This window comes from Lithobates pipiens, unplaced genomic scaffold, assembly GCF_037356315.1.
Source record: "Lithobates pipiens isolate NorthernLeopardFrog02 unplaced genomic scaffold, aLitPip1_a1.2 Scaffold_13, whole genome shotgun sequence".
Classification (NCBI taxonomy): Eukaryota; Metazoa; Chordata; class Amphibia; order Anura; family Ranidae; genus Lithobates; species Lithobates pipiens.
Window position 1 is genome coordinate 279580737 of NW_027507718.1, and position 21903 is coordinate 279602639.

Here is a 21903-nt window from a genome sequence, read left to right on the forward strand (position 1 = left end):
GCAATTAATAAATATAATCTCAAATTTACTAAGGCGCATGATAGGCGATCAATAACATTTCTTGATCTAATTATATTTAAACAGGAGGATGGAACACTTGGAACATCTTTATATAGGAAACCCACGGCGGGGAATTCTATCCTTCACGCATCCAGTGCCCATCCCCAACCATTAATTAAAGGTATACCATATGCACAATATTTACGCATTAGGCGCAACTGCTCCAACAAAGGACCTTTCAAAAAGGAATCCAGTCTACTAAAATACAGACTATTAGAATGAGACTATACCAATACAACCTTTAAAAAAGGCCTTCAATAAGGCATGTCAAAAAGAAAGACATGAACTATTGTTTGGGACAAGAACTAATAAACAGGTAGACTCTGTGAGTATAGTCAATACCTATTCAAATAACCATGAGATCGTAAAAAAGACAATAGGTAGACGTTGGCAGCTCCTCACTGGTGATTCCATCCTGAGGAAAAATATCAGCGAATATCTGCAGATAACATACAAGAAATGTCGGTCTCTCAAGGATCGATTGGTCCATATCCATTTTCAGGGACCCTCGATGATCAGTGAATTAAGCACTGGTATGCACAAATATGGTGCATGCGAATACTGTAATTGGATTTTGGAAGGAGCCTCATTTATTCTGCCCAATGGAAATATACACAATATTAAATGCCATGCCGATTGCCAGACAAAAGGCATGGTATATATGGTCTTTTGCAGATGTGGATCATTTTACATTGGTAAAACTTTTGGAATTTCTGGAAACAAATTTATGACCACATCTACTACATCAGAAAGAAGTTATTATATACTCCAATTGGCAGGCATGTGGCTTTGAACCATAAAACTGATACTTCAATGGTGTAGTTCACGGTGCTCGAAAGGGTCCCTGAAGATCCTAGAGGAGGTAACCTAGACCAAAAACTATTTCAACACGAGACAAGGTGTATTTTTAAATTAAATTCCACTCTCCCACCAGGCCTCAATGAGGCGTGTTGCCTGGGCATATGGTTTCTTGAACTCCTGTATTCTATAGATTTATGAATTATGTAAACTAATCTGATGTGTAAACACCTGATCATGAACAATAAAAATTCATGTACAAAATTATTCCATACAGAGTTATTGTTTATGCTCGGATTTGGAGGTTATGGTAATGTTGCAGTACAATTCCATTACCATTCTTTTTCTGTTGTTAATGATAAAAACATTTCTTTTATAGCCATAGATGACATATTGGATGATCTTGGGATGTGCGATCAACAACCAGTTCCTGATAGGTGGGGAACCGGCATGGTTACATTCTGGGGGTAAGGGAGCTGTTTTTCAGTCTCTTTGCTCTCCAAGGTGGTGAGGTTGAGGTGGCGAGAGCCCGGGTATTCTCACTGTTGTCAGGTTCTAGATGACATAAATGATATTGCATCAGCAATGATGCATGATTGGTCCAGATTTACAGGGTTGGTGAGAGTGCTTTGATGTGTGGATGAATAGGGGGCGATAGCTCGATGTCTGTCGCTCGCTTCTCCTTATCCACTTTAGGACGCTCTGAATGCCTGCCTTTCAGCATTGCGATCCCTGCGCTGGCTCTAATGCATATGCGCAATCTTACAGTTTTGTTTTCAGCCAGACTGAAGACTCAGAAGTCTACCACTAGAAAGATTTACCATCGTACATGGAAAGCGTGTCCTTCAACGAGGTCTCTTTTACCGCCAAGGGATTTGAACTTGGTACTCTCTGTTCTCCAAAAGCCTCCTTTGAAAATATTTTTGAGATTCCTCTGCTTACACTCTTTCGTAACTATCACCTCTGCTTGTAGGTTGTTGGAACTAGTGGCGTTATCTTGTCGTTCCCCCTATATGGTGGTCTACATATCTAAGGTGGTTCTTTGTCCATGCCCGTCGTTCCTACCTAAGGTGATCTGACTTCCATTTGAAGGAAGACATTGGGGGTTATTACTAATGGAAAATCCACTTTGCACCGCAAGAGCACTTGAAAGTACACTTGGAAGTAAAGTCGTTGTAAATCCGAGGGGGACATGCAAGGAAAAATAAAAGCATTTTAGCTTGCACATGATTGGATGATAAAATCAGCAGAGCTTCTATTCATTTCAGATCTACCCTTAGATTTAGAGCGACTGCACTTCCAAATGCACTTTCAGTGCATTTTAAAGTGTGCTTGCGGTGTAAAATAGATTTGCCTTTCGTAAATAACCCCCACTGTGTTGCCTTCCCCCAGGCCCACTCATCCCAAGGAATTTGCGTTGCATGCCTGGGATGTGGTTCGAGCAATTTGGCTGTATCTGGCAGCCAGTGTTTTAAGAGGTCAAACTCACTGTTTGTGATCACGGACAGGCCAAGAAAAGGGCTGTCCACTTCTTCTGCGACCATTTCCAGATGGATCAGACAGATGGTGACCCAGGCTTATACTATCAAAGGTCAGCCTTCACATTTAGTAGCATTAATTAGTAACCCAGAAAATGAGCCATATTGCATTATTAGCTCATACAGTTTAGGAATATCATAGTTTAGATTTGACATACATAATATATCACCCGCAAAAAGACAGACCTTATGTTCAACACCTATAGAAATTTCTGAGGTCTCTAAAGTAGATTCCAATAGTCTGGATAAAGGCTCTATTGCCAAATTACAACAGTGGTGACAATGGGCAACTCTGAATAGTTATTTTAGAAAGAGGAAGAGATAAAGCTTGGGGTATACACTCTAGCAACCGTATTTTTTATACCTAATTGATAGAAGATGCATAAACTTGAACGAGCCAGGCCAGGTTGACATTGTCAAAAGCATTTTCAGCATCAATTGTTATCAAAGCTATTTCTTTAATTTGATTATTTTTTGCATATTTAAGAGCCGCCAACACTTTGCGTATATTCAAAACTGCTTAACGACCTTTAACAAACCAACCCTCTTTTAATCAGTTTTTTTTTTGTAGGCCTTCTAGCCCTATGTTACTGTTTTGCCCACAACTCCCTTCAACTGCTTCTTGACATTCCAAATTACATGAAGTCCTGCCTTCCTTAATGTATAGTTGGGAAAATAGGACTTTTGACTTACCGTAAAATCCTTTTCATTGAGTACATTAACCCCTTTCTCACCCACGCGATGGCCAAAAGACGGCTACAGTGTGGTCTTACTTTGCCAGGAGGGGGTCCAACCCGTGATCGTGTTGCCCGCACATCCCCCTGCGGCGTGAAAGTGGCCTGCTCTATGATCGCTTCAAACCTTGGGTCTTTGGAACTCAGCTGATCACAGATCGGGGTAAAGGGCCAATCACAGCAGCCCTGTACCACGTGATCAGCTGTGTCCAATGACAGCTGATCACGATGTAAACACGAGCCGGTTATCAGCTTTCCTTTCATTATGCTAACAGCGTGCAGGGGGCAAAGAGAGACAATAACCAGCTTGTGTTAAAGGGACATCTACACCGATAATCAGGGCACTGATTATCAGTGCAGTCCCATCAGTGCTGCCAATCAGGGCCACCTATCAGTGCCCATCAGTGCAGCCTCATCAGCACACATCAGTGAAGGAGAAAAATTATCAGTTTGCAAAATTTTATAGCAAGCTATGAAAAATCCTTTTTTTTTTCCCAAAATGTTGGTCATTTTTCATTTGTTTAGCGAAAAAAAAAAGAACCCAGTGGCGATTGGATGCCATCAAAAGAAAGTATTCAAAAGACGGCGTAATCAAAAGTCTCAGCGTCACGCTCCAGGTGACGTCTTGAATGACGAAACATGTAGGGCGGAGTTATGAGCGGCTTTGTGTCACTTCCGGTCAGGGCCGTGAATAGGATTTTCAAGGTACATGTTTGTTTTTTCATTATATGCTTTATATCTTTACCAAATGTGAATATATTTCCTATTTTTAATCCAAATAAACATTTTACCAAACGGAATTACGCTATGGGCACCCCTTTCTTCTCCACATGGTAAACAGGCAGAACGGCAGTAACAATGCCACTAACAAAGCACAGACCGAGCATTCTAAAGATTGCTACACAGTGGCATATACCGTGGCTGCGCAGTACCCCTGGCGGGGGTTGGGGCTATTTGGTGAGTGCATTTACAATAGGAGCACAGATACTAATCACCAACACCATTGTCGCTTAAATAAAAAGATACCAAGGGTTTTTTTCAGCAAGCACTCGACACCTTTTGTGAGCACAAGTCACTTTGTTATCATTGCACTTGATGTGATAATTTTTGTCATTTTTATTATTATAATTTTTGTTCCTGACATGTAAAAGAGACCATTAGCATTTGTTATATAGATTTACAGGGCGTCAAACCCCTCTGGGTCTAACAGCTGTAGTATGACTAGCAGGAGTGTTAACATCTAAAGGTTGTTTCTAATATATCAAGTCTTGACGGCAACTGCACTTTTCTATGGTTGCATCCGGCAGAGGGTGCAACACACTAGCACGAGTTATATCAAAATAATCCTTTATTTTTCACTATGTTTATATACAGGTTTATAAAATTTCATCAGCATACATAAATTTTCTAAGGCACATATCATTTTTAGTATTACATCTTGCAGAGGGTGTAACACACTAGTAGAAGTACATAATAAGGCTAAGGTATATATTCAAACGTTTGTCTTTGGGCATCCAACAACTAAGGCACATTAATTATTGAGTGCTGCACCCTGCAGAGGGTGTAACACTTTTTTGCATATAGTCACTTATATATAGGCTTTAGTTGCTATATAGCTAATTATTTGCCTATTGGGGATTTATTATCAGTAAATGTTGAAGGCAGTCATACCTTCTAATGTTATACCCTGAGGGTCTAACGCACTACATCTTACAGAGGGTGTAATACACTTGCAGAAGCATTTTACAATAAGGTTAAAGTGGTTTGGTACCTAAAAATTTAACTTCATATTATTAAAATCACAAGATAGAATACTTACCTAAATGAACCCTGAAAAAAAAAAATATTCTTTACTTACCTTTTATTTCAGATGTTTCTGCTGACTTCCTGGTTGTCCTCCCGTGGGAGTGGGCGTGGTTATCGTCCTCGCAATGGTCCCTGGGAAATTTCCCAAGAATCCATGGGGGGACAATGAAATTGCGAAATCTCGTGAGATTTCGTTAGGATGCCGGTCACGTGACGAGGGCGTGTCCAAATTTGCCATTTTTAAAGTGGGCAGGCAGCTGTATCTGCCATTACCACCATTGCACACTGAGCATGTGCGAGATGGAGTGGAGCATGCTGGGAGCCGAGCGTCATCGATATACAGGAAGTAAATGCCTGTGGGCTTCAGACGCCCACACTTAAAATGGAAAATGCCAGAGCACTTTTTTAAAAGTCATCCCGAGGAAAAGAATCGTCGCGCCGGGGGTCAAAAAAACGCCGGACGTGGATGCTAAGCGAAGGTAGCAGTCGCCCACCTGTAACACAGGTAAGAAAAAAAAAAAAAAAGAACGGAATCCCGCTTTAAGGTATTATTATTAACGATTTATATAGCATTAACAGTTTACACAGCACTTTACAATGTAGAGAGGTGACGGCACAATTACAGTACAGTTCAATACAGAAGGGACAGGAGTGCCCTGCTCATAGAGCTTAGATTCTAAAAGGGGGGGGGGGGGTGGTACAAAAGGTAATAGATGCGGTGAATGATTGATGGGTTTCAGGGATCTCCTAAAGGTGGACAGGTTAGGGGCTGATCGCATATACCGGGGCAGGGAATTCCAGAGGATGGGAGAGGTTCTGGAGAAGTCCTGAAGACGAGCATGAGAGGAGGTAAAAAGGGAGCTTGAGAGGTCCTGGGAGGAGCGGAGGGTATGACTTGGGCAATATCTGCAGATGAGGTTGGTGATGTAGCTGGATGGCCTTGTATGTTGTGGTTACAATTTAGAATTTTATATGGTGGGTAGGGGAAGCCAGTGAAGGGATTGGCAGAGAGGAGCAGCAGTCATGGAACGGTTAGTGAGGTGTTTTAGTCTAGCAGCAGCATTCATAATAGACTGAAGGGGGATAGTCTGCGTAAGGGTAGGCCATCAAGGAGAGAGTTGAAATAGTCAAGGCGGGAAATAATCAAGGAGTGAATAAGTTAAGGAGTCAAGGATTACACCCAGCACCCTGGCATGTGTGGAAGGACCAATGGTTGTGCTGTAGATCTTAATGGTAAAGTCATAGGGGGGGAACCATGGAAGGAGGAAATATTACAAACTCAGTTTTAGAAAGATTCAGTTTGAGAAAGTGGCGTAACATCCATACTGAGATGTCATTCAATAAGTTTGAGATCCGTGAGGAGATTGAGGGGGTGAGTTGAAGAGTGGAGAGATGGATCTGGGTGTCATCGGCGTAGAGGTGGTATTGGAAGCCATCGGAGGTTATCAACTGGCCCAGGGAAGAGGTATAGGGCGAGAATAGGAGAGGCCCAAGGACAGAGCCCTGGGGTACACCAACAGAGAGAGGAAGAGGAGTAGAGGAGATGGAGTTGTAAGTGACACTGAAAGTGCACTGAAATTGGTAGGAGTAGAACCAGGATAAAGCAGAATCACAGAGACCAAGGGAGTGTAGTTTGCTGAGGAGGAGCAGGTGGTCAACTGTGTCGCAGGCAGCAGAGAGGTCTAATGCCCTGTAGACACAGTCGGACATTTTGATGTCAAAATCCGTTGGATTTTTTCCGACGGATTTTGGCCCAAACTTGTCTTGCATACACACAATCACACAAAGGAGGTGACGTTCAACATGTATTATGGAACTATAAAGAGGGTAGTAGCCAATGGCTTTCGTCTCGTAATTTATTCTGAGCATGCGTGGCACTTTGTCCGTCGGAATTGTCTACACACAATCGGAATTTAAGCTATCGGATTTTGTTATCGGAAAATTTTAGATCCAGCTCTCAAACTTTGTGTGTTGGAAATTCAGACGGAAAAAGTCAGAGGGAGCCCACACATGATTGGATTTTCCAACAACACGATCCGATCACATGTTTTCTGTTGGAAAGTCCGACCGTGTGTACAGGGCATTAGAGTATGAGTATGGAGTAATGGCCGTTGGTTTTAGCAGTTAGTAGGTCATTGGTGAGTTTTAGTAGGGCAGTTTCCGTAGAATGTTGTGGATGGAAGCCGGACTGTAGGGGGTCGAGAAGGTTGTTGTCCTTGAGGTAGCGACTCATTTGGTCATGGACAAGGCGTTCAATGAGCTTGGAGGCAAATGGGAGCAGGGAGATGGGTCTTAAGTTATTCAAACAGGTGGGGTCTAGTGAGGGTTTTTTAATTATGGAGGTAACCGGTGCATGTTTGAGCAGGGAAGCAAAGGTGCCGGAGTAGAGGGAGAGGTTGAAGATGTGGGTTAGGGAGTTTAGGATAGAGTGGGAAGGTGGTCACAGTAATTGAGAGGGCACAGGGTCCAGGGGATAGGTGGTGAGGTGGGCCAAGGAGAGGAGTTTTTCAACTTCATTCTGGGTAACTGGGCAGAAGCAGGAGAGTGCTGAGTGTGGCGTTGGACCTGATGTGTTAGGTAGGGGAGGAAGTTGAATGCTGGATATCTCCTTGCAAATGGTGTCGACTTTGCTTTTGAAGTGGTTGGCAATCTGTTGAGCGGTAAGCAAGTTGGTGGGTGGAGAATATATATATATATATATATATATATATATATATATATATATATATATATATATATATATATATATATATATATATATACAGTATATATGGTATATATAAGGTGTATATTCAAACGTTTGTCTTTGGACATCCAATAATTAAGGCACTTTAATCATTGAGTGCTGCATTCTGCAGAGGGTGTAACACTTCTTTGCATATAGTCACTTATGTATAGGCTTTAGTTGCCATTTAGATAATTTGCCTATTGGGGATTTATTATCAGCAACTGTTGAAGGCATTCATACCTTTTAATGCTATACCCTCCCTAGTCACTTTAATTAAGAACAGTGCCACACCTACATCATTCCCAATTTAGCTCAGGTGTACTCCACTTAGACCCCTTTCGCACCGCCGATAGCGTGGGAGGTAAAACGCCGCTATTTTTAGCTGTGTTTTACCGCTGGATTTGCGGCGCATTTCGGGCGCTAGCGGGGGGCTATTGCCCCCACTAGCGGCCACGAAAGGGTTAAAACCGCCGGCAATACGCCGCAATATCTGTGTTTTGCCGGCAGTATTACAGCGCTGCCCCATTGATTTCAATGGGGAGCAGCGGTGGAGGAGCGGTAAACACACCGCTCCTTCACCGCTCCAAAGAAGCTGCTGTCAGGACTTTTTTCTGACGTCCTGCCAGCGCACCGCTGTAGTGTGAAAGCCCTCAGGCTTTCACACTACACACAATGGTGCAGCTTCTTTAGGGCGCTATAGCGTTAGAAATAGCGCCTGCAAAACGCCCTGGTGTGAAAGGGGTCTTAGGTGGTAGTGTTCTTTGTAGGGGCAGCAGTTCTTGGTTTTTCAACGTTTTTTCCTGCTCCTGCACTTTTTCTTGCCCAAATTCACAAACAATCCTCTCATATTCCCCAAGTGGCTAATCTACAAGCTTCTGCATTTAATACAAAAATATGAAAAAGCAAGCATGTGGTATCAATGCGAAAGTAACATTAAGCATGGCATTAAAGCAGATTTTGCATCAAAATACGGTACAGTTTGTTAGATCACTGCTCCTCGTGAAATAGTGCTGCATTGCACATTAAATAAAAGACACATCGTAGGAGAAAAATAAAGGCAAATATTTTTTTTGGTTTCTCCGGTGTATTTTTATTTAACTTGTAATACATCTTTTTTCAAATGGACAGTAAAGTAAAATCCCAATCGGAAATCTTATTAAAATCAAAAATTACTGCAGTAAAATTTGATTAAAGCAATGGTATTTGGCGCTACCTACCTTGGGAACACCCCGAAATAAATAATTAGGAATAAACTAACTGAATAATTCTATTAAAATATGTGCAAAATGCTAGGTAAATCTAAACCAATCTTCAAGAGAAATACTAAATTGATTCAGGTATAAAAACAATTCATCTATGGATCTAAATTGCAAAAATATATAATAATAACCTTTGTGTAATGTTCAATAAACATGTAATATATTCACAATGATAGTCCTCCAATCTCTATCATAATCCTCCAATCTCTAACATAAAGTGCAATGATAACCTATATAAATATGTAAATAGACAAAAAGTGCAGCGCTGGGTAATACACTAATAATGCAAGTGATTATGAATAAAAACTGTGATTATACAAGGGTGTATTCTAAATAACCAAGTGATCAAAAAAACATCATAATAATTCATAGGTGTTAATATGATCAATCCATGAGCAACAAACACGTGTATCAAACGCAAAAACAGTTCATGGGTGAAATAATCCAACAAAGAAGTGTTCACAAATGAAATCCAAATAATAAGTTTCCACCACTAGTACAACTCGTTACCTAGGAATAAGCAATGGAGGCTTACCAAAAAGCCAGGGACCACCCTTGTTCAGGGGGGGTCACATGAGGCTTATGCCCTGTACACATGGTCGGACATTCCGACAACAAAATCCATCTGAATCTACTGATTGTGTCCTAAACTGGTGTTGCATACACACGGTTGGACAAAGTTGTTGGAAAATTCGATCCTTCGGAACATGATGCCATTCGTTCGTTACAACGGGACTACATTGAGGCTACTAACCAATAGCTTTTGTCTCGTAAATTGATCTGAGCATGCGTGGCCCTTTGTCCGATCGGAATTCTCTACAAACGATCGGAAAAAGTCTGATCTGATTTTTTTTGTCTGAAAATTTGAGATCCTGCTCTCAATTTTTTTACGTCGGAGAAAGTCCGATAGAGCCCACACATGATCGGATTTTCCGACCATTTAATCCGATCAGACCTTTTCCGCCGGAATTTCCGACCGTGTGTACAGGGCATAGGTAGAACAGAAGAGGATACCACGACTGTCCTCACAGGTAACTGGCCAGCATCTGTGGAAAGTGGTTTCAAATGCGCTTCTGTCAGGAGACGATCAATGCGCATCAATGGACGTTTCCTTCCACCAGTGGAATGTGGTCATCCAATGGATTTCCGCAAAAATTTATGAGGAGAAAAAGAAGACTCCAATAGTTCAGAGATACCTTTGACTAATTTATTCAAAAAAGGTACCAACAGGTTCACAATGCATAAAAAAGGTTTCTTGCAAGGATAAAAGATAAAAAGGCTCTGCTAATCTCCAAAAAAGCGATTTGCGCACTGTACTTTTGCCGCCATCACCTGAGAGGAGAATTTGACGGACACAGAGGGACACATTAGGGACTCCATTAGAGAGTTCAATCACAGGAGATCGATCAGCCGAATGGGAGTAGAGGCCATTGACATACAGCGCAACTAGGCCTGTAGGGACCGCTAATTGAGGTGAGGCACAATTTTGATCATGTGCATATTGATTCAGGATATGTGCACTTTTATATCGTGTTAGCACATATTTATATAGATCAGTGATGGCGAACCTTGGCACCCCAGATGTTTTGGAACTACATTTCCCATAATGCTCACCTACACTGCAGAGTGCATGAGCATCATGGGAAATGTAGTTCCAAAACATCTGGGGTGCCAAGGTTCGCCATCACTGATATAGATTATCATTGCACTTTATGTTAGAGATTGGAGCATTATGATAGAGATTGGGAGGACTATCATTGTGAATATTACACGTTTATTGAACATTACACAAGGGTTATTATGATATATTTTTGCACTTTAGATCCATAGATGAATTGTTTTTACACCTGAATCAATTTAGTATTTATCTTGAAGATTGGTTTAGAAGATTTCTTGCATTTTCCACATATTTTAATTGAATTATTCAGTTAGTTTATTCCTAATTATTTATTCGGGGTGTTCCCAAGGTAGGTAGTGCCAAATACCATTGCTTTAATCAAATTTTACTGCACCACATACCATTGCTTTATTTTAACCTTATTGTGTAAGATCACTTTTTATGTTGGCAGCTTCCCTCCATCTGTTTTAGTAAGGTTGTGCGCATTAGTTACCCTCCCCTTTTTAGTAAAGTTTGATTACTATGAACCATACCCCATTATTCTTTGCTACAAATACCTTAGCAGAGGTATAGTGTATAATTTCTTCAAATTATTGCCACCACCAAATTGCAGCTATCATTCTAGTTTAAATTAGAATATCTCAATAAATATCTTATTGATTGGTATAAGCAGTCTCCACAGCTTAAGATATGTATTTTCATTTTGAGTTGGAGATTTTGAAATCTGGAATCCCAAATGGGTCTATATGGTTTTATTAGAGCTATGGAGAAGAAATAGTTTAATGTGCAAATGGAAAATATGTGTATTTTACTTGTATGTTATGACAGAATTGAGCCTCTTCAGTTTTACATCTGTCAAGAGGCTCTTTACATATTTTCTTGTCTGCAGCACAGAACAATGCAAAAGTCCCAAATCATGCTCAGTTTTGAAAAAAACGCATTATTTTTTCATTTTGCTATAATAAATATCCCCCAAAATATATATAAAAAACATTTTTTTCCTCAGTTTAGGCTGATACATATTCTAAATATTTTTGGTAAAAAAATTTGCAATAAGCGTTTGACTGGTTTGCGCAAAAGTTATAGCGTTTACAAAAAGGCGATATTTTTATGGCATTTTTATTCATTTTATTATTTTTTTTTTACTAGTAATGGCGGCGATCAGCGATTTTTATCTTGACTGCGACATTATGGTGGACACATCGGACATTTTGTGACACATTTTTGGGACCATTGTCATTTATACAGCAATCAGTTCTATACAAATGCACTGATTCCTGTGTAAATAACACTGGCAGTGAAGGGGTTAACCCCCAGGGGCCAGTGTAAGGGTCAAGTGTGTCCTAGGGAGTGTTTCTAAATCTGGGGGCATGGCTACATGTGACACGTCACTGATCTCTGCTCCCGATCACAGGGAGCAGAGATCAGTGACACTGTCACTAGGCAGAACGGGGAGATGATTGTTTACATTAGCATCCGTGAGTCGCCCCGCGATCACCTCACGGAGCTTGCCGCGGGCGCCTCTTAAAGGGCCACGTACAGGTACGTTAGTTTGCCTGTACGAGCCCTTCTGCCAACGTATATCGGCGTGAGGTGATTGGCAAGTGGTTAAGAGCTATGGGCGGAAGTGAGATTTGATGCCACTTCCGCCCCCCCCCCCCATGCCATAAAGCCGAGCAGGGGCCATCTTCCCCTCAGTTGGCAGGCAGGCATCCATGGGAGAGGATGCGATCATCTCTGCCGATACCAGCAGGTCCGGTAAGCAGTGGAGACGTCTGGAGCGCGGCAGGCACCTCTCCTGCCGCTGATAAAAGTGATCTTAGGGCAAATCTGCAGCAGACCCCACTTTTATCATAAACAAACGCTCGCTGTTCCCGAAAATACCGGGGTTATGGCAGCTAGCTACTGCCATAACCCCGATATTTAGCATCAAAATGCCAACATACGGTTACGGTGATTTGCGTGAAGTGGTCAACAGGGGCATGTAATTAAAATTTTTGAGGAATTTTCAGGAAGTCAGCTCTGTGATTCAAAAAATGCATCGTCTTTTCTGGCAGGGAGGATCTCTTAGAACAGTGATTGCATCATATCCTCTTCTCTCTCTCTAACTGTAATCACCCTACATTTTAACAGGGGCATGTAATTACAATTTTTTATATAATATTTAACAGCATGACCCTTTCCTGCACCCAACAAGAGTAACTGTGGGGGTTACAGTGTTCTGGCACCACCAACACCTAAGGCCCAATTTTTCTGCAGACTATATAGTGCAGCCTGTATAGTGTATATATACTGCAGTTCAGATATATAGTGCCTGGAAGACCCCCACGCCATTACCAGGGCCTGGTAACGGACTGGGGGGGAAACCCACGCCGTTTTTGTTAATGATTTTCTATGTATGTTGGCGGGATCTGGCAATACATTACAGCCGCAAGCAATTTTAAATGAAATTTTTTTCCTTTAGAAATGTAATTTTGCTGCGGGACTGTTATAAACATGGGAAAGATTCACTACTTTACAGGCAGACTAGGGGGACCCAAGAAACGATATTTAAAGGAATATTAAAGAGGAAGTAAACCCTGATGGGTTTACTTCCTCTTTTTTTCCCTGCAAAGGTAAAGCATAATGGACTACTATGCATCGCATAGTAGCTCATTATGTGTCACTTACCTGACACAGGAGCCAGCGAAGACGCCGCTGTCCCCTGTAGTCCGCCGCATCCATCTTGCTGGTGGCGTCTCGCAGCTCCGACGAATGACAGCGGCGAAGCCGCGATGACGTCACTCCCGCGCATGCGCACGGGAGTCGCGTCTCGCAGCTCCGCCGCTGCCATTCGGCGAAGCCGCGATGACGTCACTCCCGCGCATGCGCACGGGAGTCGACAAATTAGGCAGATCCATTCTTGGACTTGCCGCATTTAGTGCGCCTGCGCGCCGCTGTCTACGGCGCATGCGCCGTAGACAGCGGTGCCCATTTTCGGGCAAATCTCTCCTAAACCATATAGGTTTAGGAAATATTGCTTGGACCTACAGGTAAGCCTTAATCTAGGCTTACCTGTAGGTCAAAGTGGTTTGAAAGGGTTTACTTCCTCTTTACATTTTTATTATTTCACTTTAAGCATTATTAAAATCACTACACCTGAAAAAACTTCAGTTTTTTTTTTTTTTTTTTTTGCATTGATACATGTCCCCTGGGGCAGTACCTGGCTCCCCATTTTTATGGCAATAACTTGCATATAAGCCTTTAAAATGAGCGCTTTTGATTTTTCATGTTCGTGTCCTATAGACTTTAAGGCTGCGTACACACGCGGGGACTGTTCGCCCAACTTTGTCCGCTGAACAGTGTTTCAGCGGACAGTCCGCTCGTGTGTGGGCTTTCAGCGGACAGTTTCAGCGAACAGTCTGCTGAACAAAGTTTTTCGGAAATTCCGAAAAACTGTCCGCTGAAACTTTGTTTCAGCGAACAGTCCCCTCGTGTGTAGGCTTGTTCGTCAAACTAAGTTCCGCGCATGCTCAGAAAGGATTTACACGCCGAAGTTTGCATTGCAGTGTATAGGACGTCGTTTTCTAGTCCCGTCGTACGTGCCGTTCACGTCATCGCGCACGGTTTCAGCAAACTGTTCGTTCGTCGTGTGTGGGCAAGTCCGTCCATGCTAATTTTGAGCGGACTGTTTGCTGAAACTGTTTGACGGACAAAGTTGAGCGAACAGTCCCCGCGTGTGTACGCGGCCTTACGGTGTTCGCACAAATATATTGCCTGTTCGCATGCTCTGCTGCGAACCTGACCAAACCGAAAAAAAAGCTTTGCCCCATATTTTTGATGACAAAGCCCAAGCCCACTGTGCTGGGGACCATTTCTTACCTTGCTTAAACATTAGGATTTATCACTACCTCATCATGATTGTGTAGATATCATAGATATATTAGATTAGATTGTTTAGATATGCTCAAAACAACTTTACTCTGTTTTTCTCCCTAGCTTGCTTTGCATAAAACATCACCAGAGGAGATCTCAAGTATTCCACTTTTGGCTGCCTGGTATGAACGGGTCCAGCAGGTGCCAGGTGTGCAGAGTGCAGCCACTGCTTGTAGTATCACCTTCCTTCATTTTCCTGATTTGAATAAGACATGTGATAAGAATGTGCAAGCATCAGAAACAAAGACAGAAGAAGCAGATTCCTCAGAAGACCAGTTTCTAGGAGGTCCCAGACCAACCATGACCAAACTAAAGGTAAATGTCTGATTCTAAAAAAAAAAAAAACCTTGTAATGTCTAGGTGTAGGTCTGGAGAAAGTCTTTGGTGGAAGACTGGGCAAGGTGAATATCCTTCTTAGGAAGCCTTAAATGACCTGACATTCGAGTCATTGAGCATATATTTATGATCTAACTGCTCATCTTAATCCAGTCTAACCATAAACATAAGCACATAGAAAATGTTTCTGTCCGACTACCCTTAGTTGCGTACCTCATCTGAAAGTGTTTGGACACCCTACATTTCTACCCCAGATTACTATTATACACTATTATACCTGAAATACCTATTTTTACTGCAATTTTACTATGAATAAAAAACATTCTGGACCAGCTCCTTTCTTGAATGTAAATCTTTGGCGCCCAACTTGTGACTGTCTAGCCATCCTAAGTTTTAGTGTTCCTGAACTGTGACTCAGTGTTGTGTGGCTTTGAAATGCCTAGGATCACCTTTGCTGTGTATGTTAGGGGTGTTGAAAATAATCAGCGCATCGATGCATCACGATTCTGCCCTTCCCGATTCAGCATCGATGTGGTATCCAGCATAATCAGTTATGCATCACATCATTTCGGCTCCTCCCTCTCCCCCGCACAGCAGTGTCTTTGCTGGTGATGACAAGCAACAGATCGGCTGGCTGCGCCTGGGGCTGTGTCCCCATCATTGGATGGTGTAGCCTCAGCATGCTGCCCCCACCCACACTCTCCCCCTCCTTGGGATTTATACCTGTGGACATTGACACCGGTCATCTCCCCAATGGGCTGGTGCTGAGCCACACGGAGCTGTGAGACACAGATCACTGTAGCTGTCATCACATCCGTGGGATAAGGCCATAGAGTTTTCAGGAAATGAGCTGCGAGGAGATGAGGGGGGATGGTAGGAGTGCTCCGGAGGTGAGAGATCAGCCTGTCATGTTTGATATATGTGCGGGGTGAGTGTATAGAAGTGGCACATCCCCCACCTCTGCTACACCTATCTAGTGTGTACTGTGTGCTTATTACCTAACACATTGTGGACTGAAAAAAAGATTTCACCAGTGCTAAACTGCAGATCATGCAATGAGAGATGAATAGACAATGAATTGATGTAAACTGAACCCAGCGCAGCTGAACACCAACTGGAAAAAGTGACATGTAAAAAAAAACCTCCTGTGATACCGTAGGCTCTTTTTAATCATTCCTATTACATCTAAACATGTACTGGTCATCTAGACCAGTCCCTTCATGTTTTTTTATCAAACTTTGTTTTTCTTTATTACTACCACTGATGGATTGACTTCATTCTGGTCTTAACCCATTGAGCGCTGACCTCATATTGGGAGCTGCACAGTGCACACTCTTTTTCTGTCAAATTTCTTCCTAAGATTTCCCCTATCATCTCTCCCCTCTGGAAACATCCACTGATCTGCAAGCAGTATATTTTTTGCTGATTGAATGTCTTCCTTTTTTCTTTTTTTGCACTGATGTTGACCTGTTTACTATCCAGGTTGCTGCCAAAAGACTCAATGATTTGTTAGTGATACTAAAGGGTATTATTTTTTCTTTATAATAAAAAATATATTTTTTACCTGCTGACTGTATGTCTGCAGTCTCTGACCATCTCCTGTACTATGTCTGCAGTCTCTGATCATCTCTTGTATCATGTCCGCAGTCTCTGACCATCTCCTGTATCATGTCTGCAGTCTCTGATCATCTCCTGTATCATGTCTGCAGTCTCTGACCATCCCCTGTATCATGTCTGCAGTCTCTGATCATCTCCTGTGTCATGTCTGCAGTCTCTGAAACAAAAAAAATGGAGTTCTCCTGACTGCTTGAATTTTTTTTATGGAAACCGTGAGCAGTAATCATGATGCATCACGGAATCGAATCAAACCGAACCGTTGACGTGATACTTGAATCGGGAGACTAGTGAAGATGCACATCTCTAGTGTATGTGGGTTTCTGCGCTAATGAAGAGATAACAGAAAGTGCTTTCTGTAGCACATTATGTGCACTCTGTGAACTTGGGTACTTTATTGCCTCAACTGTCAGAATTTCTGCATGATATCTGAACTACCAAAACTCAGGCTAGCAAAGTAGCAAAGATAGTGATTTCTTTTTTAATTTTTTTTTTTTTTCTGTTCTTTAATAATGAATCTTGCTAATAGGAATATCAAATGTATTCTGCCATTGCAGTCCTTTTACAAATCAGTGCACCCAAATCAGTACTCTGTAGTGAGTACAAATGTGGGTGCACTGATTTGTAAAGGGACTGTAATGGCAGTGTTCTCTCTCAGGTCGGGTTCACACTGGTATGACACAACAGTCGTACGACTGTGTATCCGACTTTGCCCTGCGACTTGAAGTCCAACATCCATCCCAATGAACAGGGGTCTGACTTTGATCCCCGACAATACCAGGCACTGTGTCTGGTATGAATCTTTAGGGGAAACTCCACGCCAAAACTTCCCCCTCCAAGACCATAGCAGACCCTTCGGTCTGGCATGGATTTTAAGGGGAACCCTCACGCCAGAAAACGACATAGGGTCCCCCCAAAATCCATGCCAGACCCTTATCCGATCACACAGCCAGACAGGTGAGGAAAAGGGGGTGGGGACAAGCGAGCTCCCCCCTCCTGAATGTACCAGGTCATATGCTCTCAGCATGGGGGGGTGCTTTGGGGCAGGGGGGCCCTGCGCCCCCCTACCCCAAAGCACCTTGTCCCCATGTTGATGAGGACAAGGGCCTCTTCCCAACAACCCTGGCCATTTGGTTGTCAGGGTCTGCGGGCGGGGTGCTTATCAGAATCTGGAAGCCCCCTTTAACAAGGGGGGCCCCCATATCCCAGCCCCCCACCCTACGTGAATAAAAAAGTTTCACCTAAAAAAAAGTGTCAAAAATAAAACAAGGTACACAGGTTTTTAAAGTAATTTATTAAGGCAGCTCCGGCATCGATTCCGATTTCTCCTCCCCTCTTCAGCTCTTCTGCCTCCTCTGCTGATGTCTTCTGCCTCTGCTGGTTCTTCTCCCCTCTGCCAGTTCTTTTCTGCTCTCCGCTAATGTCTTCTAGCCCTCTCCGGTTCTTCTCTCTCTGTCCGCTGTCTTCTGCCTCTGCCGGGTTTTCTCTGTTATCTTCTCGCTCTTTTGCCGGGTCTTCTCCCTCTGTTCTTCTTCTGATGTTGACTTGAGGCTCTTTCCCACTCTAATGCTGGGTGCGGTGTGCCACTACTTACCGTATATTGATATGGGGAAGAGTCACCGGGTGATGTCACCCAGAGACCCCACCCCTTATGATGTCACCATCTGGGGCACGATGGGTGGTGACATCATAAGGGGCGGGCCTCTGGGTTGACATCACCCGGTGGCCCTGCCCCATGCCAATATACATAGTGGCACACCGCGCACCCAGCATTAGAGCAGGAGAGAGCGCTTAGACAACATCGGAAGAAGAACAGAGAGAGAAGACAGTGGAAAAGACCCGGCAAAAGAGCGAGAAGACAGCTGAGAAGACCCAACAGAGGCAAAAGACAGCAGACAGAGGGAGAAGAACCGGAGAGGGCTAGAAGACATGAGTGGAGAGGAACCGGCAGAAGCAGAAGACATCAGTGGAGGAGGCAGAAGAGCCGGAGAGGGAGAAGAAATCGGAAGCGATGCTGGAGCTGCCTTAATAAATTACTTTAAAACCTGTGTACTGCATTTTATTTTTTACACTTTTTTTTTTTTTTTAGGTAAATGGGTAGGGGTACAATGTACCCCATACTCATTCACATAGGGTGGGGGGCCGGATCTGGGAACTCCCTTGTTAAAGGGGGCTTCCAGATTCCGATAAGCCCTCCTCCTGCAGACCTTGACAACCAAAGGCCAGGGTTGTTGGGAAGAGACCCTTGTCCTCAACAACATGGGGACAAGGTGCTTTGGGGTGGGGGGGGGGGGGGGCCAGGCTCGTCCATACCACCTTACCCGACCTGCCGGGCTGTGCTAGGTAAAGTCTGGTATAGATTTTGGGGGGGCCCCCAAACCATTTTTTTGGCGTGGGGGTTCCCCTTTAAATCCATACCAGACTGAAGGGCCTGGCATGCCCTTGGATGGGGAACCCATGCCGTTTTTTTTATTTTTTGGCTTTTTTTTGGCGTGGAGTTCCACCCATCAGCACAAGTTGCATGCCAAAGTTGGATCAGTTAAGACGGTGATCCGACTTCAGTGATATTCAATGGGCTGAAGTAGGATCAAAGTCGGACCAAAGTAGTGCAGGGAGCATTTTCAAAGCCGGACCTTTGGCATATGTTATTGGGATTTGAATTTCTAAAAGCTGAATAACTTAACGTATAATGGTAAAACTTTTTTTTTCTAATTGGATAGAGTAGAGAAAATGCAAAACCCGTCAGGTTATTGTTGTCGTATGTGTCCAATCGTTGAGATTTCTCTTCCCTGATTGTCCTCAATAGAAAATGAGAGGAAATGAGAGGAAATCTCCCCACAGTGAGGGGGAATTGCATCTTAGATAGTTGTCACTGGAAATTTTTTTTACCACACTGAATTAAGTATTTTCATGATATCATCACATATGAAGTACACAATTCATGCACTGTAACAAAACTGAACAAATAAGTTATGAGGGCAATGCATTTTAAATCTTAGCCCTTGTGCACACGGTCGGACACTCCGACAACCAAATCCATCGGATTTTGTCCGACGGATTTTGTCTGAAACTGTGGCATACACAGTCGGACAAAGTTGTCAGAAAATCCGATCGTACTTAACGTGATGACGTTATTTCGTTAGGACGGGACTATGTTCAGGCTAGTAGCCAATAGCTTTGGTCTAGGAATTTGATCTGAGCATGCGTGGCACTTTGTCCTGTCGGAATTCTCTACACATGATCGGATAAAGTCCGATCGGATCATGTTGTCGGAAAATTTTATAGCCCAGCTGGAAAACTTACTCCGACGGAAACAGTCCAATGGAGCCCACACACGGATTATCCGACAACACAGTCCTATCGGACATTGTCCATCGGAATGTCCGACCGTGTGTACAAGGGCTTATAGTCCAATAGGGTAAAGAAGATGAAAAGCAGCCAGGGTGTAAAGCCATTTGGCAGAGCCAGCAGCATGACGCCGATTTACTTTTTAGCTGTCAGGAAGAATGTAACTTTGATCATCATAGTAGAAACAAGTCCATCAAGTCCAACCTATGTGTGTGATTATATGTCAGTATTACATTGTATATCCCTGTATGTTGCGGTCAATGCCCCCTACTGAGACCACTGCCTGTGGAAGAGAAATTCACATCCTTGCCGCTCTTACAGTAAAGAACCCTCTACGTAGTTTAAGGTCAAACCTCTTTTCTTCTCGTGGCCACGAGTCTTGTTAAACTCCCTTCCGTGAAAAAGTTTTATTCTTATTGTGGGGTCACTAGTATGGTATTCGTATATTGAAATCATATCCCCTCTCAAGCGTCTCTTCTCTAGAGAGAAGAAGTCCAGTACTCCCAACCTTTCCTCAAAGCTAATATCCTCCAGACCCTTTATTAGCTTTGTAGCCCTTCTTTGTACTCGCTACATTTCCAGTACATCCTTAATGAGGACTGGTGCCCAGAACTGGACAGCATACTCTAGGTGTGGCCAGACCAGAGTCTTGTAGAGCGGGAGAATTATTGTTTTATCTCTCAAATTAATCCCCTTTTTAATGCATGCCAATATTATGTTTGCTTTGTAAGCAGCAGCTTGGCATTGCATGCCATTGCTGAGCTTATCATCTACTAGGACCCCCAGGTCCTTTTCCATCCTAGATTCCCCTAGACATTCTCCCCCCAGTGTATAGATTGCATTCATATTTTTGCCACCCAAATGCATTATTTTTCTACATTGAACCTTATTTGCCATGTAGTTGCCCACCCCATTAATTTATTAAGATCTTTTTGCAAGGTTTCCACATCCTGCAGAGAAGTTATTGCCCTGCTTAGCTTAGTATCATCAGCAAATAAAGAGATTAAACTGTTTACCCCATCCTCCAGGACGTTTATGAACAATTTAACCACTTCACGCTGGAGGGATGTCCTGGGATGTCCTTGACTTTCCGGGGTTATATCTGAATGATGCCTGTAGCTACAGACATCATTCAGATATCGGCTTTTTCAGACGGTGATTCCCTACACCATAAGAATGATCATAGCGGCTGTTCCACCGCTTGATCATTCTTACGGGCAGTGGGAGAGGACGACTCCCGCCGCCCTCCGGTGCTTCTACTGACTTACCGCTTTCATCGGTGAGTCGGACACAGGATCCACCGGCCCTGGATGGTGATCATAGAGATTTGGTCTGCCGGAATCTCGTTCGGAGGCCGGGCGCAAAGTTATGACGTCACGCCCGGCCTCGGCATTCAAAAAAACATCGCTGCCCCGGCTGGGAAGCCATGATAGTTTTTTTTTTTTTTCATTTTAGGCTTCCCAGCCTAGAGGTGAGATGTGGGGTCTTATTGACCCTGCATCTCACTGTATAAAGGTCCGATCATGCCATATTCCTATTACAAGGGATGTTTACATTCCTTGTAATAAGAATAAAAGTGATCACTTTTTTTTTTTTTTAAGTGTCAAATTAAAAAAATAAAAGTAAAATTAACAATAAAAAAAAATTATTCTAGCCCTAGACCTCCTCTGTTACTCAAAACATTTTAAAGCGTCGCCTATGGGGATTTTGAAGTACCAAAGTTTGGTGCCATTCCACGAGCGCGTGTAATTTTGAAGCATGAAATGTTGGGTATCTATTTACTCGACGTATCTTCATTTTTCACTTTATGCAAAAAAATTGGGCTAACTTTACTGTTTTGTTTTTTTAAAGCATGAAACTGCTGCGCAAATACCGTGTGAGATAAAAAGTTGCAAGGACCGCCTATTGTATTCTCTAGGGTCTTTGCTAAAAAACCATATATAATGTTTGGGGGTTCTATGTAATTTTCTAGCAAAAAAAGATGAATTTTACATGTAGGAGAGAAATCTCAGAATTGGCCCGGGTGTGAAGTGGTTAAACAGGATTGGTCCCAGCACAGAACCCTGGGGGACCCAACTACCCACCCCTATCATTCTTCCCATTTATCACCACTCTCGGAACTTGCCCTTGTTGTCAGTTTTCAATCCAT

General features: G+C 43.0%; 1 protein-coding gene across 1 annotated transcript in view; it reads left to right on the plus strand.

Annotated features, from left to right (window-relative positions):
- GSTCD (glutathione S-transferase C-terminal domain containing) overlaps positions 1–21903 on the plus strand; it is a 257832-nt gene that overhangs the window by 96606 nt on the left and 139323 nt on the right. The window contains exon 4 of the mRNA XM_077476668.1: positions 14520–14771. Coding sequence (XP_077332794.1) covers positions 14520–14771 — 252 coding nt within the window. The remainder of the gene's footprint in view (positions 1–14519; positions 14772–21903) is intronic.